This window comes from Columba livia, chromosome 2 (genome assembly GCF_036013475.1).
Source record: "Columba livia isolate bColLiv1 breed racing homer chromosome 2, bColLiv1.pat.W.v2, whole genome shotgun sequence".
NCBI classification, from domain to species: domain Eukaryota; kingdom Metazoa; phylum Chordata; class Aves; order Columbiformes; family Columbidae; genus Columba; species Columba livia.
In genome coordinates, this window is record NC_088603.1 from 5,919,928 (window position 1) to 5,938,515 (window position 18,588).

An 18,588-nucleotide genomic window follows, 5' to 3' on the forward strand; every position below is an offset into this window, starting at 1 on the left:
CGGGTGACGTCAGCGCGCTCTGGGCATGGGCAGGTGGAGGGAGCAGCCGAAGTTTGGCCGGCGGTAGCGGCGGCGGAGGAGGCGGCGGGGTCGCGGGGGCTCGGCTGGGCGTCGGGGCGGCCGGGCCGCGCGGGGCAGCGTAGCCGCTTGTCCGCTCCGTCGCTCCTGCGTGGCGCTCCCCCTCACGGCGCGGCGGGCGGGCGCGGCGCGGCCATGGCCGAAGACCCCAGCGCGCTGCCCTGGTCTATCAACAAGGATGACTACGAGCTGCAGGAGGTTATCGGTGAGTGGCGGCGGGATTGGGGCGCTAGGCCCCCCCCTCCCCGGTGTCTGTGCAGGCCCTGAAGGGGCTGGGGGGTGTGTCTGCGCTGAGGGGGTGTCTGTGTCCCCTCAGCTGAGGGGGCTCCTGTCACACACCCCGTGAAGCAGCGGGAGTGTGTGTCCCCAGCGGTGTGTGTGAGGGGGGGTTTGCCCCCCGTGTCCTGAGGGCTGTGGGGGTTTGGGAGCCCCTTTGATTAAGTGGGGGTCTGTCGCCTTTCGCGAGGGAGGTGTGTGGATCATCCTCCCCCCGCGCCACGGGGGTGTCAGTGGGTTCAGATCCCCCACTCCGTGGGGTGTGTGTGTTTGGGGGGGGTGTGGGCCTAGCGGTGCCCCTTCCGCAGCCTCTCTGTGGATGTTGGGGGGCTGGTCCTCCCCTCACGCGTGTGTGGGACCCGCATAGGGTGGCAGGGGGGTGTCCCAGCCTCAGCTTGGGGCAGCCGTGTTTGGGGGCCACCCTCCTCATCTCCAGCCTTCTCCTCTACCCCTGTGTGTCCATTCAAGGACAGGGGAGCGGGACGGGGCTCACGCTCTGGGGGCTCCTCTGTCCTCAGTGGGAGAATTGGGGTGCGCTGGGACCAAACTCTATTGCTAACGTGGGCTCTGGCTTTCCAGGGCACCCTCTTTGATTTTAGGGGGACGATTCGTCTCTTTAGCGGTTTGGGAGCCCCACGTTGCTTTGGTCTGTGCGGGGACGGAGGGTTTTGTAGTGTTGCCAAATGAGCCTTTTATCCTGAGTTTTTGCTGCTGCTGTGGATTTTCATTCATTGTCCTCGCAGCTCGAGGCCCCAGCCCTTGCTCTCTCCATTAAATGATTTTTTTTCTTTTCTCCTCTTTACTCTCTCTTCACTTTAAGCTGTGCACTTACCAAAGGCCTCCTGCTGTACTGATTTATTGGCTGTCTCAACCATTTTGTTGGGGTGTGTGTTTGAGGGATATATTGCTCTAGGGCGACTATGTGACACATCTGAGGTGGTGCCACAGGTGACTCTAAGGTCAGTGCCTCCTGTGTCGTGCTCTCTGGAGACACAAAATAAAGCAGGAGGCAGCAAGATGGGCTGCTGGCCAAAGGCTTTTAGGAAGAAGGTTAATTTTTAGAGCAATCATTGTGGAGCATGTTTATTTGAAGTTTATAAATGATGTAGTGCTGTCGTGCCCGGGCCTTCCATCTCTGCCTCGTGGGGAGACTTGTTTTCTGTTAAGATGGGTGGGAGAGTTTGTGAAAATGCTGTTTTAAGAGATTAAATTCTTGGCATTGCTTAAAAGTAGGAAGGAACTAAAGCTGTGGAGGGGGGGGGAAATCCTTCTGGAAATCCCTGTTGCTCTGTGGGATCAGGCTTTGTCCTCTTCCTTTGCTTGGTGGGAGCAGCAGAGCTTTAGGAAGGAGAAAATGCCCCTGAAAGATGGGAAAGGCTAATCCTACAGCTCAGCCCTTTAAACCTCCTTCGAAAATGCACCCTGGGGAGGATGATGATCAGCCTCTTTGAGGAGCGGGAGATAAAGGTACAGGGAGGAAGGGGGAGAACATCCCACCCATTTGGGGAAAGGGAACTGGATCTGTGTGTGTAGGAAATGCTTTGCTCTTTTTTTTTCTTTAGGGAGCTTGCAAAGTGGTGATCTGGCAGCACACACAAGGATTTGAGGTGGAGGATCCAAGGGTGGGAGCGGAGGGACAGTCTGTCTCTTTGTAGCTGGGGAACAGGATGGGATGGGAACAAAAGGGAATGTAAATGCACTTTTGCTCCTAGGAGAACTTGCTTCTACGGCCTCAAAATATTAAGAGGAGCATTGAGATGCATTGCTGTCTCACGTTAACTGATGAACTTGGGGGAGAAATCAGTAAAGGAGTATTTAATTTCACTCATCTTTTCCCTGTCCCTCTGTAAACCAAGTTTCTGCAAGTCGCCTGCTCACAGAGAGATCGTGTTGGCATTCGGGTGTGTGGTGGAGTGCACGCTGAATTGTGTATATTGCAAACATATGGTTTCTCTTTTTAACTTTCCTATTCCCCCCCCTTTAGTCATTTCAAACATTGGTGTGGCTGCCAGCATCCTGAATGGAGATGTGACGCAAGTTTCCGAGCACATATATGATTTGTGGGACAAAATGTCACTGTTTTATCTGAGCTGGACTGTCTTGCCTCCTGCTTCATGTCTCCTGTAAACCTCAAGGTGGATGTTTTTCCTTATTGAGTTCTTTGTAGAGCTGTATAGGTCTTTCAGCAAGGAACAAAGAGACATCCTGGTGTGGAAAGAGATGAACCTTGCACCGGTGCTTTTAAAGGATTGAACTTGCTTCCTGGTGAAAAATGTCGCTCTTCACATTTAGCATCTGGCAGTCAGTAGATTACCAGCTCAGCTATTTTTCCACATCAGAAAAAAGAAAATCCATGTGTAGTCCAGTTCTTTAATTTGTGTTGGTTTTGCCTGAAAATAGCCACGTGTGGCTTTTATTTGACATGGATGGCTCTGTACCCTTTTGGTGTAGGACCTGAAAGAGCGAGTTTTCTACATGTGAAGAGAAATTCTGTAGAACTGCCCTCCTGATTCTGGTTAATACTAAAAAAAAAGGGTTACTCAGCACTGGAGATGACTCATGCCATTATAAAGGTATGGATTTATGCCTGTGGTTATTATGCTTGGTTACTGTTAGTAACTGCTGAGTAGCCTCCTTAAGTTTAAGTAACTTCTGTTCCACTGAATCAAGGAACATTACTCGCGATCAGAACCTGACTTTGCTTCCAGAAAAATAGATATGATGGAAGTGAGGTTGGAGGAAGCAATTTATAGAGCATTTTTATGGTGTGTACCCCCGGAGAAGTCATAGTCTTTGCTGGTGAATCCTACCTTTGGAGACGTCTAAATATTCATCTAAAAAGAAAAATGTAGCCTGTGCTGGTGGTTGTGAAGATGCTCTTCCAAGCAGGGATTGTGTATAAATCATGACAGTTGCAATTCTGAAGCCCCCCCCCAAATATACGTTTGACATCATGCTGATCAGATAGTGGCACACGAGAGTTCCCTCGGTTCTCACAATTCCTGTTGGAAATGCTGATAGCGGTAGCGAAGTTGATTGGAACTGGGTCATTCTGACTTTTTGCTGCTTTTTTGGAAAGATGAGAGTTGTGCTGCCTGTGGCTGTTTGATTTCGGAGCATCCTCTTGGCGGTGAGCAGCCTGTGCCAGAAACAGCAGATAAATGAGTGGTGGGAGTGTTACCTCGCTCGGTTCTTCTGCCCTTTCTCCCCTGACAAATCCCATCGTAGTCATGAGGACAACTCGGGCTGCACGAACAGATGTGGTGGGAGTTTCTTCTCCCCTCAGAAATCAAGCTGAAATTGAAAATTGAAGTCACAATTTACTGAGCAATTAGGTTTTTTAATCACTTTGGAGTTGCACTTTGCCTGTGAACGTGCTGATCTTTTGGAGTTGAATATTTAGATTTCTAGCTGCATTCTTCCCAGTGTCCATGTGAGCGCATGTGCGCCTGCGTGGGGGTCATTTTCATTTGCAGGTATAGAGGAACTCATTAGAATTCAGATTTCCCCTTCCCCAAATATTACAAAAATGTCTGTGGTCACCCATCTTGTGCCATTGGAAAAGAGCAGCTTGTAGATAGTCACAGAGTACAATTGAAGTCTGTGAGTGTGAAAAATGTGGTGGAATGGGAGGCTCTTGTCCAATGATCACACTTCAAAAAATAAGCTTTAAAAGTTGTTTTGTTACCTGTGAGTCTCATGTGCTCTCTGCAGCCAGTTTCATATGCTGAACTATTTAAAATCCATTCAAGAAAAATGTTACACTCTCTAACTGCTGGAGAACTAAACTGAGTGTTTAGACTTCAGTCTTGGTGCCATATGTTTTATTTTAGCGTTTCCTTGCAGATTCCCACTCCTCCCCCCAAGCCTAGCAAAACAAAATTGATTCCTACAGCGTATTCCCAGTGCTTAGGCTGGTTAATTTATTTGGAGACTTGCTTTGTGTTCTCATTTGTAAACCTTTTCCACTTAAAGGTGGTAGTAAAGCCTTTTTTGTTGTTCTATATTATGTTAAAGCTCATATAAAATCACTATGTTAGGGATTGGAAGGGACCTGGAAAGCTCATCCAGTGCAATCCCCCCATGGAGCAGGAACACCCAGATGAGGTTACACAGGAAGGTGTCGAGGCGGGTTGGAATGTCTGCACAGAAGGAGACTCCACAACCTCCCTGGGCAGCCTGGGCCAGGCTCTGCCACCCTCACTGAGAAGTTTCTTCTCAAATTTAAATGGAACCTCTTGTGTTCCAGTTTGTACCCATTACCCCCTGCCCTATCATTGGTTGTCACTGAGAAGAGCCTGGCTCCATCCTCCTGACACTCACCCTTTATATATTTGTAGACATTAATGATGTTACCCCTCAGTCTCCTCCAAGCTCAAGAGCCCCAGCTCCCTCAGCCTTTCCTCATAAGGGAGATGCTCCACTCCTTTCAGCATCTTTGGGCAAATGCAGGTTTGTTGAATAAAATGTTAGTGGTCATTTACGATGCTTGGGCACTGAAGTGGGTGATGCTCAGTACTGCAGTTTCTCAGCAGCTTGGACATAAGCATGTTTTATTGTATATTATGGAGTGAGACTGAGTAGCGGGTTCTTCCTGCACCCAGGCTACTTTGAATACTTGGCATATCAAATTTCTTTAAGACCTTTGATACCATTGCTCTATTAGAACAGGACTAAACAGAGTCGATCTTCACGTCTTGGGAAACGAAAGCAGAAGGTGTTTAGTGGTGCATGTGTCTTTGTTGGATTTTTCTGTTTGCTGTCCGATAGGAAGGAGGATAAAGCACTTGAAGAAGCAGACTGAGGACGTAGGAAGCCAAGTGGCAGTGAAGGAGCCTGACTGGGAAGAGAACATCGTTGTTCTGCTGATTTGAGGGGACGGCAGAGATGGTTCCTGCTGCTTCCAGCTATTCTGGGGTATTAAGAAGAAAAACATATGGTGTGTTCCATGTGGAAGTAGTTCACGCTTCCCCATGGTTGGTTTCTGTTGCTTCTAGTACTCCTAGGTTCCTGGGCTGATTAGTGTTGAACGCTTTCATTTCTTAACAATACCTTTTAAATAGTTTCAGTTTAATTCAAATATCTTGGCGAGTGCTGGGAAATTTGGATGCGCTGAGCACACCTGAGGGGTGGATGTGCTGGCTGTCAAATACATGCCTGGGAGGCTTCATCCTCTGCAGCTGATGAAATCTGGGAGAGGATCAGCTCTTCCCCAGAGCATTTGTCTATTTAAACTTGGCAGCATCTATTTTATTTCTGAGTGTTAGCAGCTTGCCCACCAAGTCAGTGTCTAGAGATGTAACCTTTTATTAAAAGTTGGAGCTGTTTAAAATGATGGGCAATAGCACTGGTTCTTCTTACTAATTGTGTTAGCGAATTGCGAAAATACTGAATTTTCATCAAAATTTCTTGGAAGATTTCCCGTCAAATGGGTGATATTCATCGTAAATCTCTGTGGTAGTAAATTTAGCTGTGGACATGCTAATGGAGCGCTTGTAAACTCTGTGTTATTAAGATTTCTTAATAGGGAGAGACAGACTTGAGAGCTTTGCGGATGTAGAAGAATAGCTGTGGAGCCAGTGGAATTTGACATTGCAAAATCTTTTGAAATATCAGGATCCTGGGACTTTCCAGCTGAATTTAGCCTGTTACCCTGCACCCCTTTTAGAACTGAACAAGTGAGTTGTGGATATGAAGTACTTGGCTCTCAAAGTTGCTGCTGTTTCCTATGACTTCACCTAAGGGAGTTCAGCCTTGACATTTCTATAAAAACCATCAAACGCCGTCTGTCTTTCTGGCTGTCACGCGGGAAGGTCTCGGAGGCTGGTTTAGGTCTCTGTCTGACAGGAGGTCCAAGCTCTTTACCGAAAGGTCATTGCTGTTGGGGTATAAGAGGAGATGTCGTGCCTCTGATGTTCAAAATATTGCTTATACTAATGAAGGGAGCTGTGCTAAGAACAAAATCCAACTTGCCCAATTGAATAAAACTGGTTCAGTGTAGCAAATGGTGGAAACACAGTTAAATGGCAAGAGGGTTACAGGTACTTAAGTCAGTGATGCTGCATCAGCATTTCTCATGCAAGTGAAGAGACTGAGGTTAGTGTGGGATTCTGATCCCTTTGGTTGTCTGGGTGTGTTGTTTGCCCTGAAACACTGCTAATGCAGGGATTGCTTGTGTTAATCATTGCAGCTTGCATATGCTTTTTTTTAAACTAAATTATGTGCTCCTGTCACGTAGTACAAGTACATCAGGATTTATGGTGACTCAAGTGCTAAAATCCAGTGTGTTTTTTTCATGCCTAGTCAATAGTTATAACATCCAGCAACTTTTTTTCCATGTCCTTTCTTTTCACCACTCCCAAAGGTTCTTGAAGATCTTTGTTTCTTGGTGTGCGTCACACAGAATTTTTGCTTAACATTGATTTTCTTGCAATTAAGAGAAATTCCACTTCAGAAAAACATAAATTGAGTCTGTATCAACCTCTACCAAACCAGATTCTAACGTGACTTGCAAGGATTTCTTAGACCTCTTTGGTTCTGCACACTGGCGAGTCTGTCTTCAAGTCTTAAAGGTTCCACAAATCCCATCTGTAAATGAAATACAGAGCAAATCCACAGCACTGATTCAGTTTCTCACAGAATCATCAAATTAGCTGAATCTTCCCTCCACACATCCATTGAAGTTTTATACAGCTTGTACTTCATGCTTGTGAAACAACACTCAGACTCTTATAACTCAAGTACCTTTTTTAGGAGATACAGAAAAGCTCTTCTGAATAAGGTTTTAGTTTCTGAGCAAACTTCTATTTTGTGTCCCATCTGTTTTGTCTTCAGAGCGACTGACCTGGGGGTGGGAGAGAGAAACATTTTGTTTTGTTTCATGCTAAACTGACTTTATAGCATTTTCCCAAATGGATATTTCCTTCAGGCAGGAAAGGAGTGTATGTAAATTCATCCTGGAGAGAAGAGGTACAAGCAGCTGTTAAAGAACAGTGAAATACTTCAGTGATCATCTCTTACTGTAGTAAATTCTCCTTGGGTTTTGCCAAAACTTTACCATTTTATAGTTATAAATGGTAATTGAAGCACAAACTTTACTCTTTTTACTGCTAGCACCTTGCTATTAATAAAGCTGTGTGGGAGAATGCTCGGTTTCCTTTGCATCCATTCATAGAATTGTTAATTAATTTAAAACTGTAGAGTGAAATTTTGACCTTGAGTGCCCCACTGAGTCTGTGGAGCATATGGCTGGTCCTGTGGTATCCTCTGCTCGCTTATTGTGTGCAAGTATTTAAGTTGCCTTTTTGTCTTAAGGCACAGTTAATTGACGATTTTTGCTTTTCGTTGGAATGGGTGGTGTTGTCAAATAGGAAAATGTTCTAAAAAAACTAGTTGTGAGTGTGGAATCGTATTGATGTGCTTGTGGTCAGCGTATGAGGTTATTATATTTTTTGCAGCAATTAAACGTATGTATTGTAAAACTGGAGTTATTCTAAACATTGGATGAAAGCTCCATAGTTACTGTTGGGCAGATTGTGCATTTTCATTTTCAGTTTGGTCCAAGTTAACCTTTTTGCTCGTTTTTGGGGCATTGTATAATAAGCTCATTTTCTTGGCATCCAGGGTTCATTCCAGCTTTCTGAAAAGGAAGCCTTGAAAATGGTGCAGAGTAGTGGAAAATGATGGCATTTCAAAAGCGAGAGAGCAGGTTAATGGCTATGGAATGAGAGCACTTAGAGAATACTGTTGTTAAGAAAATGAGCTGGCTGAGCTTGGAGCTGATACCTGTTGAGGTCAGTGGGTTTGGGGCCATCTCCAGCTTCAGGCAGGCAACACAATATTAAGTTATCCTGATGCCTTAACAGCTCATAAATTAAAGACGAGGCTTCTTGTCACAGCGTCAACACCTTTCCTGCAAAATATCCAGAGATGGATTTAATTATGTCAACTTTCAGAGCAGCAACAGAGAGCTACTGTCGCTTACCTGCTGAGAGGCAGAGCTAGAAAGGACTCCTGGGGTCAGGGAGTCCAGATCCTCGCTATAACTGGTGTCAAATTGTATAATCCCTATACCAAATTAATGAGCGCTTGTGTTTGGAATGGCGCATATGGGAATTACCAGCACATGTTCTATTAAACAACCAAACTGCCGAGTGACCCTGTCATTGCTGTATGAACAGCTGCTTAATGGATTCCCTGTGACAGTGGGAAGGAGCACAGTCTTCTATAGGATGCATCTATAGCTCAGTCGTTTTCTACTCTGCTTTCTTTACATTTAGCTGTATCTGTGAGGACACTACCCTGTGAAGACTCAGCAGAGCTGGTAGAACTCAACATTCGTGCCATCTCCAAACCTTAAATGTGTTGGCTACAAACATCTCTGCTTTGTGATTCTTTAAGATCTGCCAGTGGAAATTAAATCCTTTGGAAACCTGATGTATTATATGTCCTCACCTGGGAGAACTTCACCTCCTAGGCGGCTCCTTTGTGAACCTCTTTCTGTCTCTCACCTTGTGAGGTTGTGTACCAGGCAAGTTGAAAGTTGAGGCCGTACGTTCCATTCCTTAATTTAAGTAAAAGTTATCTTTGAGGCTGCCAAGTGCTGTCTAATAAATAACTTGCTATTAACAGCTAAGAAATACATGGGTATTGACTTCCAGCAAACTGTACTTGACTGGAATAAGTGTCTTGAGCATGAACTCTTTTCCTGTTGGACAACTCACTGATGCAAATCTTTATTTGAACAGCTGAGAGGCTGATGGACTAGCAGCCTGAGCATAGTTACTTGTCCAGATTCTAGGGATGGTTCTCATTAGTCTTAGTTAAATAATGTAATATTTAACTAGTGGGCTAATCTTTTGTGCTGAACACACTAATAGATACAGAAAAGAATTATTAGATCAAGCTATTCTCTGAAAGGAAAGGATAATAGCCTTCAATGGAGGACATATCAGATGCTTAAAAGCTTATTTACCTAAAATAACCACTGTACTATCAAACATCTGCACTGGATGCAGACAGATTGTTCTGTTTAGTGGAATCTCGGCCAAATAAAATATCCTCTACAGTTGACAATTACAGTTGAGACAGAGTTCAGAGATAAAGGTTGGGAGGGAGGAAAGGAGAACAGTGGCTTGGCTACTGTACCAGGGCTGTGTGTTGAGCCTCCGTAATACCTGATGACAGCCAGCGTGATATGTACATTGCTGCATATACCATAAAGCCAACTGACAGGGATTAAAAGGGAAGGATAAACTTTCTCCAGTAATATTGCTCTGTTTGGAAATGGGATGTTTGGAAATGGGATGTTTGAGCCTGCTTTCCATCGTGTAGAGTTAACGCTGCATAGCTGTGGTGCCCTTTAAATTAGCCAGAGATGCTGGCACGAAAGCAAATAAATATAATTGGTTTCAAACTGAAAATCTAATTTAGGCATGCTAATAGCATCTTAAGTAAATGCGGCAGGTCACACAGGATTTGTGTAACTGGCCCTTGGAGCCTATGGTAGTTGGTGCCGTGGAGAAGATGGTCTCAAAGGTGCTCCCCAAATTGCCCGTGTGCAGCTGGAGGGTGTTAGTGTTTTCTGGTGAGGTTCTGGTCTCTTTCATGCAGTGGTGTTTCTGTCCTTTTCTTGAGGTGGGTTTAAGGTTAATTACACCTGCTGATTTGGGATATATGCTAGTTTGAACTCACTTGGGATATCCTAGGGGCTTTGGGAGGCTGGACAGTCACAGCAGCAACCCCTGGCCAAGTCTCTCCTCCGTGCTTTGTTTGTGGTGAAAAGGCTGGGGGGAATATTAGGTGGGCTGATACCAGTTAATTCTTATCTTGTCCGTGATAAGTGGCTTTTTATCTATTCGGGTTTTTTTCTTGCAGTTCTTGTCCCAGTGTAGAGTCAAACCCATGGCAGCTGAGTTCAGTACAGCTCGGTGGCAGGAGGCAGCTCAAAGCCTGGCTTAGCTCTGTGTGCATAAACTGGAGACTGGAGGGGAAGCAGTTAATTGCTGGAATAAAAAAAGCAAAGTGACCCAGTGACAATTTTGTAGATAACTTGCTGACGTACTTTGCATGGCTAACCCTATTCCTCGCCCTCCGTTCCAGCCCTGGCCTGTGTGACGTTCACAGGCTGACGGTTTGCTCTCCGAAACTGTCACTTGTGTGCTTAGTCTGTCAGGATCCCCAACCTGAGTGTTTGCTGAAGGTGGGGAAAACAGATGACGTTTTTCTGTCTGCCTAAGAGTTACCGAAAGAGATTTGAGAGAACAATGCAGCGTGGGGTGGGGTAAAACATTCAGTAAGCTCCCCTTCCTTTTTACAGGAACCTTGGCATCGAGTCGTGCAGTTTACAGTAGTGAGATCTCCCTGCAGCTTAGAAATCAGAGAGTCATTTTATTATAATACAGAGTTTGATGGGGCCATGGGGAGATGTACCCAGCTGCAGCTATTGCCCATCAGTTGCTTTTGGCTCTGAAAATGATGTCAAACTTATAAGTGACTGGTTATGGGTTTGTATTCCTCTTTCTGAGTTTAAAAACTGAATTGAAGACCTTGGCAATACGTAGCGTTGTATTTCTGTATTGATGGAGCATTAGGAGTCTTGAGAAAGACATTGTCTTACATGGGCAGAAATCTGAGCTCTGCACACAAGGTGTGGGTTTCAGGGCTGTTGTCAACAGCAAGAGCTCTCAGCAAGATGGTGAATAATTCACTGTCAGCAAGTTCATGTGCGGTACAAACATATTGGCTGTATTTTGAATTTGATAGTTGAGTTTCAGAAATCTACTTATTTCCTGAGAATCTTTGAACATGTGGGGTTAATGCTAGAATATTAGTTTGCTGTTGGATGCTGCAGGTGCTAACACGAAATAATTGAGCAAAAATTCTTGGGTTTGGGGAAAATGTTGAATCTTAGCATAAATTCCTGGTGTGCGATTACTGTTTGAAATAGATGGCCTCACAACTTGCACAGAATGACAAGCTACTTGAATTCTGGCTATACAGGAATAAATGACCGAAGGTCATTACAAAGAGATACACCTACAATTTAAATGAAACCAACATAGAATTTCACAAGTGTTAATATTAACTGTGCTTTGTTCCATTCCTCCTTCCAATTCGTTCATTGAAAGGTGTAGACTGTAGTCATCACTGTGTGAAACAGAAGACATTTTATTTAAATCTTAATTCTGTGCCTGGACTTATTACCTCTCAGTTATAGCCCTTTCTCAATCTGTGTTGTCAAGCACATGCCCTGTGTCCTAATTTATGTGCGCTCACCTTTGGTGTGAACCCAGCTAAATGTTTGCAGCACTTGGCTGTGCTCAAGATAAGCCCGAAAGGGGAATGAACGTGCCCAGAGAGGTTGTGGAGTCTCCTTCTCTGGAGACATTCAAACCCACCTGGACACCTTCCTGTGTGATCTGCTCTGGTGAACCTGCTTGAGCAGGTGGGTTGGACTGGATGATCTCCAGAGGTCCCTTCCCACCCCAACCAGCCTGTGGTTCTGTGCTGCATTCAGTGATGGGAGTTACGCTGGGTTGGAGAGGGAGTTGGCGTTTTGACATTGACCATGTGGAAATGTGGAGTTTGGGAATTTATTTGAAACAGCAAGTAAATGTGAGAGTTTAGCTGTTTTGTTTACCTGTAGGACTGCTGCGCATACATAGTGCAGGTGTCTTCATATATAGTGTATACTTACTTATGCCAGTGGAGATTGCTGCTTTTCCTCCATCCCCCCCAGAGGCTTTGAAATTGGCTTCCCCACAAGTGTTCAGTTAAATCTCCTTTTGCTTTCTGGCTTTGCTTGTGCTTCTTTGTTTTAATACATGATTTATTTCTTCTCTGCACTGTGTTAGTGAGTATTTCTTTCCCTCTTCTTAATATCTTTCTGCCCCTGCTGTGGATCAAATACTGCATGGCTGGAGCTGAGCGAGGCTGCAGCAAGTTAGAATTACAGAATCACAGAGTGTCCCGAGTTGAAAGGGACCCATGAAGATCATCGAGTAAGTCGATGTTAATCTCAAGTTAAACCTGGCCTCTTACTGCCTCTGCCAGGGTTTTAAATAGAGCACTGCTGTCTTGCGCAGTAAATGTGCTGTCCTTCAGCTTGAGGAGAAATAAATGTAAAGCCCTGGTTCCTCTCTCTGGGGGAAATACTATTGATAGTAAATCCGTATTGGGAGCAAGTGGTGGGAAGGTCTGTTGGTGCAACTCCGGGAGCTTCCCGGGATAGGTGCATCTCTGCACCCCTTGTGTTACTGTCGGAGGGGAGCTCTGCTCACTCTTGGCGTCTTGCAGCTTTTTCGTCATCCTGGCTGTGGATTGCTCTGCTGCTGCTTTAGTTGCCCCACATGTTTCCCAACCAGAACAAAGCTGATAGAATTCTCCCGTAGTGGTTTCACTGCTGCTAGCAGTGTTTGTACCAGTGTCACTCTGTCACAGTGCTGTTTGGGTTTGTGCTGAGTAGTGCTAAAGCAGCTGAGTGATCTTCGTGCTGATCCAGGGCTGTAACTTCACTTCTAGTATCATTAACATTTGCAACACTCTTCCTGCAGTACTGGGCTGGGTAGATGACAATTTTCTATGAAAACTTTCTCCTTACTGTAGGTGAGCAGATTTTTTTGGTCCTCTCTGTGGCAGTACTAGGAATATGCCCGAGCCCCATTATGAATTCCCTTTGGTTTTATTAATGCTATTTGGAACTGTCAGCATGGATTGCACCTTCCATTCTGTAGTGGAAATTTGACACGTAGTGGGGAGATGGCTTGAAGAACTGTGACCCTATTCAAGGACCATTAATATTGCATTATTTCACTCTTCCTGAGTCATGGGGCTTGTGCCAGGAAGACTTTTGACATGCAGTGGACTTTAAGTCCTGTTTGGGGAGAGAAGTATTCCCATCCCATACTGAGCTGGCTACAAATTGAAGAGTAGGCTTTTTTCCTAGCTTGTTTTTTAGAAGATGCTTATTCTTTGCAAGAGGGCTCTCTTTTCACTGGAGACCTCAAATGAGGTGGAGAAAATAGAGGCATAACTTTGCCTTCATAGCAAATGGACCAAGCAATGCAAGATCAGAGTTTGCAATCTGGTGTTTAATTTCTGGCTTAATTAGATCTGTATCTGCCCCATGTTCTATAAGAACGCTTAGGAAATTATATTGCCAGTCTTGTGGCTTCTTGTTTTATTGCTGTATTGTCCTTGGAATGAGTAACCACAAAGCAGGGCTCCCACAGCTCTTTGGCATAAGGTTGTTAAAGAATTGAGGCATCTGGAGATGGAGGTTTTTGTCCCTGTGCCTGCAATGGAAGCTGTGAATAGAGTCTGTGTTATGAAGTTTTAAAGATCTCCTGGGCTTTGGGTGTCCTGTCTGTGATCTGCAGTGAGGACCATTGTCGTCACATCTGTGACCAAGAGACCTTGGTGTATGTGTGTGATTCCACAGCTGGATCTTGTGCTCGTTGTTGTAGACATGTAATTCCATGAAAATATGTTTAATGGAGCAAACTGCTGCTTCTGCAGCTAATCACAACAGGTTGATTTATTAGGTTGGTGTAAGAGAAACCCTTGCAAAGATCATGCCAGGGCCCACAGGACATGGTTCTGAATTATTATTATATATATTTTCTTTTTCCTGGAACTGGATGCCTGGAGCCTGAAAGTCACTGCTGGGTCCAGAGCAGCCTTGCAGGGAAGTGTTTTGTGTGCATTGTTCATAAGAGGAAAACCCGGGGGCACAATTATAAACAGAGCCTGCGTCATGAGCGGCTTTCTGGCACCACGCTCCCGATAGCAGAGGATGGATTCCAGATCTCGCTTAAAAATAGAGAGGTCGTGTGTGTGTTGGGGAATGGTGAGAGGAGAGGGGAGGCTTGTGCAGAGGTGTCCAGCTGAGCCTGGTCTAATGCTGGGAGGGGCTTGGGAGCAGGACTTATGGGGGCAGGTTCAGGATTTCTTCAGCTTTAGAAGAGTTAATTAAGGAGGGAATGGTGTTGCTGCCTTGATTGTCTAGTGAGAAGTTATAGAAGAGATGAAGCTGGACTCTGCAGAGATGTGTGATGAAAGGCTGGAGCAGTGAGCCATGTTGGGGAATCTGATTAAATAGTGAGGTGAAAAAAAGCCTTATCATGTGGGCGATCAAACACAGGAACAGCCAAAAATGTTGTGGAAATATCTATTAAATATACTCAAAATTAGGTTGAATTTGATGCTGAGGAACCTGATTTAACTTGGGATTTGGCCCTGCTTTCAGCAGGAGAGTGGACTAAAGGCCTCCAGGGCTTCCTTCCAACTTGAATTGTTTCTAACATTCATTTAATGCTCGAAGAACGCGTTTCCTCTACGGAGGGGATTTGATACAACATTAAGATGAACTCTGCTCTGAGACTGTGATGGAAAATGTCCCTTGTTGATTGAAACAGTTGTGTGAGTTTTCTCATCTCTCAGGGTACCTGAAACTCAGTTTCCAGTAGTGGGATGGATTTGAAGCTTGGGCAGCACTGTGTGTTTTTGTGTTCTTTCTATATAGCTGCTTAAAATTGCCATTGCATGTGCATACTATTCTAGAGCTAAGATTTGGTATTTGTCTTGTGATCATTTGGCCTGGCTTTTCGCATTGCTGAAGCAGATATCTCTGCCAAAAGGACCTTCGGCTTCGATTGCGCTCGCTTGGGAGGAGGCATCAGTGCAGTTCATCCCACTCTTACTGGGAGAGCTGCAATGTCTTTATGTGGTTGCTAAGATGTGGTTCTCTTTGGAAACAAAGTGTATATGAACATGCTATGTCCTCAGGTCAGTCTTTCCACTCTTCCAAATAGCCTTGAACTCATTGGTTTTCACCCACTTGAACAAATATCTCAGAGGGTTTATTTTTCTTTTTAAATTTTATTTATTGTTTTTTTAAACAAGCTTCGCATAAGTTAAGTGACAAAGTGGCTGCAGAAGAGAGAGTGTCCAGCGTCCCATGAAGGCAGCTGGAGGATTTCTGTGGGGAGTTTCTCTCAACTAAAGGAGAAATTGAGGCTGGAGCTCTGGATGCTGAAGGTACAGGGAGCATGATGGATCCAGAGGCCCAAGGGAGATACCCTGGAAAATCAGGCCACAGTAACTATGTGCTTGGGGAGTTTTTGCTTTGAGTTTTCATCCTTTCAGAGGCTGGTGTTAGTTAAGAAAGAACCGTTTAATCATAGAAATGTGAAAGAAGCAAGGGTGAGAAAGGTTATGTTTTCCCCCTTAGGCAATGTTTCCTAAAGCAGGTCATGACCCTCTTATGCAGGAATTTTGCAGCTGCTATCCTGAGAGTTGGAACCCTGTCTGGGAGCCTCCAGAGGCAAAACCAGGGGGTATTAAACAAATTCTAATACCCACTGGGGGTCTCTTTCCTCCCCCTCAGCTCTCAACAAAACGATCTGCTTTTCAGGAATAAAGCAGCAAGTGTTTGGCCGTGCCCAGTTTTCATTGTTTTGCTAAGCCGTTCTGCTGGAAGAGATTAACTAGGGAGGGAATTTTTCTCCGAAAGCTGATCTTGAGGGAGGCAGAGGGAAAAACATCAGTGCTGACCTTGATCAGAGTGTCTAGAGGTGGGGAGTGAACACGGACTGAGCCCAGGAACATTAACTCAGTGCTGCCCAGTGCGTTGTGGCTGCGCAGCCGGCGGGACCACGGCTGGCTCTGGTCACAGCAGATCTGTTGTGCCCCCCAGCATAAACTGCCTCTCTGGGCTTTTTTTTTTTCCCTCATTGAAAGCGGTTCATAGCAGCCAGGGAAATCACTTCACTCCCCACCTTTCCCCATGTAGCTGTTACTTGCTCCTAGACTTAAAAATCATACAATGTCCTGAGTTGGAAGGGACCCACACATCGAGTTTTCTCCTGTCCCTGCACAGGACAACCCCACAGTTCACACCGTGTGTCTGAGGACGTTGTCCAGTCTCTTGAACACTGTCAGGTTGGGGCCGTGACACCTCCCTGGGGAGCCTGTTCAGTGTCCAGCACCCTCTGGGTGAAGAACCTTTTCCCCATGTCCAACCTAAACCTCCCCTGGATATCTTCCTGCCATTCCCTCGGGTTCTGTCGTTGTCACTAAAGAGAAGAGCTCAGTCCTGCCCCTCCTCCTCCCCTTGTGAGGAGCTGGAGCCACCATGAGCTCTCCCCTCAGTCTCCTCTTCTCCAGGCTGAACAAACCAAGTGACTTCAGCTGCTCCTCATACAGCTTCCCCTCCAAACCCTTCACCAACTTCGTACCCTCTTCTGGACACTCTCCAGTAGCTTTATCTCCTTTTTACCCTGTGTCCCCAGCCCTGCACACAGTGAATGCTCCAGGTGCAGAGCAGAGCGGGACAATCCCCTCCCTGCCCGGCTGGCTGTGCTGTGCTGGATGCACCAGGACACGGGTCCCTCTTGGCTCCAGGGACACTGTTGGCTCATGTTCATGTAAAAAAAGTCTTTTCAGATTTTCTTTTCTCTGTTGGTATCATCATCTCTATCCATGCTTGTCTTATCTAAGCAAGGTGTTTAGCATCCTTGCTGCAGCTTCTCGTCGTTCTTTCTCTTGCCACCCTTGAATATTGTAAAGAAATTGCATGGCTGTGAAGCACCAAGTGGCCATGTTGCTGTGTTTTCTCGTCAGAGAAGCATGGAAACCCATCTTTGTTTGGTCTCTGGTAGTGGTAGCAGCTTGCTTGTGGCACATCGTGCTGCAGCTTGGCTTAATCCTTGCTTGAGATGCTTTTGAGATTTCATTGTTTCTCTATAATTAAGTGCTACGGAGGAGCTGAAAGAAATGCTGAATTAGCAGGAGAGGGGGGAGTGGGGAGAGCAGGTGGCAATCGAACTGAGGAGAGCTGCCAGAGGAGTCGAGCAGCAGGGAATTAAATGGGAGGAGTCTTGAGTTGGGATGATTCCCTGCCATGTGCTTAGAAGGATTTAGTTTGGCCTTTCATTACTGTTCAAATAATGCCACACACCCATGACAGATCGGGTCCCTGTAGGCTGGGGTGTTGTCCAAAAGCTTAGTGAGAAGCAGTTTTTTTGCCCTGAAGTCCTAGCTAGCAGAGATCAGGCGGACTGAAGGACTGGGAAGGAACTGTAACATGCTTTGTCCTGCTTTTAATTAGTCTGTATCTATTGTTTCTGGCAGGAACATCTTAAATAAAACACTAAGCCATTATTTGTGTAGTCACTTGTATAAAACCATGGACTTCCCTGTCATCTTGTGAGAGGTTTGGTTTACAGCTGTGCTATCACATCTGGATTGTGAGACACATCTCTGCGAGTCACACGTACACCAGCTGGGTTCAACTGGCACAGAAATCCTGGTATGGTGTGTTGTGGGGGAAGCAGGTGTGTGCTGAAGCTGTTGGTATCTGAGAAATCCAGAAAGAGTCTTGGAGCACAGATATTCCTGAATTGCTGAGGTCTACACAGGTAGCTTTACACATTAAAAGGTCCTCTGTAAAATGAATTGTGGAGTGAGAAGGGTGGTGTGAATTACTGGAGGGAGATGCTACTGCAAAGATGCTGAGGGGTCTGGAGCATCTTTCTGATGAGCAAAGGCTAAGAGATCTGGGGCTGTGCTTCTGTGTGAGTGAGGTGCTGGGATGTGGAGGAGTTTATCGATGTGAAAATAAATAGATAGATAGATATATAAATAAATAGAAGAATCACAATCTCAGCAGTAAGTGGGCTCTGGTAAGAGGCTGCCATGGACAGGCGCCACCTCAGAACACCTGGAGCATCTTTCTTATGAGGAGAGACTGAGAGAGCTGGGGCTGTTCAGCCTGGAGAAGAGAAACTGAATGGGGATCTCATCAATGTTTATAAATATCTCAGGGTGGGTGTCAAGAGGATGGACCAGACTCTGTTCAGTGGTGCCCAATGACAGGATGAGGGGCAACGGGCACAGACTGAAACACAGGAGGTTCCATCTGAACATGAGGAGAAACTTCTTCCCTTTGAGGTGCCAGAGCCTGGCCCAGGCTGCCCAGAGAGGCTGTGGAGTCTCCTTCTCTGGAGACATTCAAACCCACCTGGACACCTTCCTGTGTGATCTGCTCTGGTGACCCTGCTTGAGCAGGTGGGTTGGACTGGATGATCTCCAGAGGTCCCTTCAACCCCAACCTGTCTGACTCCGTGATTCAAGACAGTCCTCTGAGGTGTGCAGTCAAATATTGTGACAGCATCTGCCTTGTGTCTCCAGCCTCTGTCTATTGCTATGCACCAAGCCATCCAAAGAAAGAAA

The 18,588-nt window shown here is 45.6% G+C and overlaps 1 protein-coding gene across 2 annotated transcripts in view; it reads left to right on the forward strand.

Moving 5' to 3' along the window:
• Positions 1-10: 10 nt before the first annotated feature.
• OXSR1 (oxidative stress responsive kinase 1) overlaps positions 11-18,588 on the forward strand; it is a 102,663-nt gene continuing 84,085 nt past the window's right edge. Inside the window, exon 1 of one of the 2 annotated variants that reach the window (XM_065050363.1) lies at positions 11-283. In XM_065050363.1, coding sequence (XP_064906435.1) covers positions 214-283 — 70 coding nt within the window. In that variant the 5' untranslated portion in view covers positions 11-213. Of the gene's footprint in view, positions 284-1,659; positions 1,822-18,588 lie in introns of those variants that run through there. The other variant, XM_065050362.1, reaches the window with a different exon arrangement.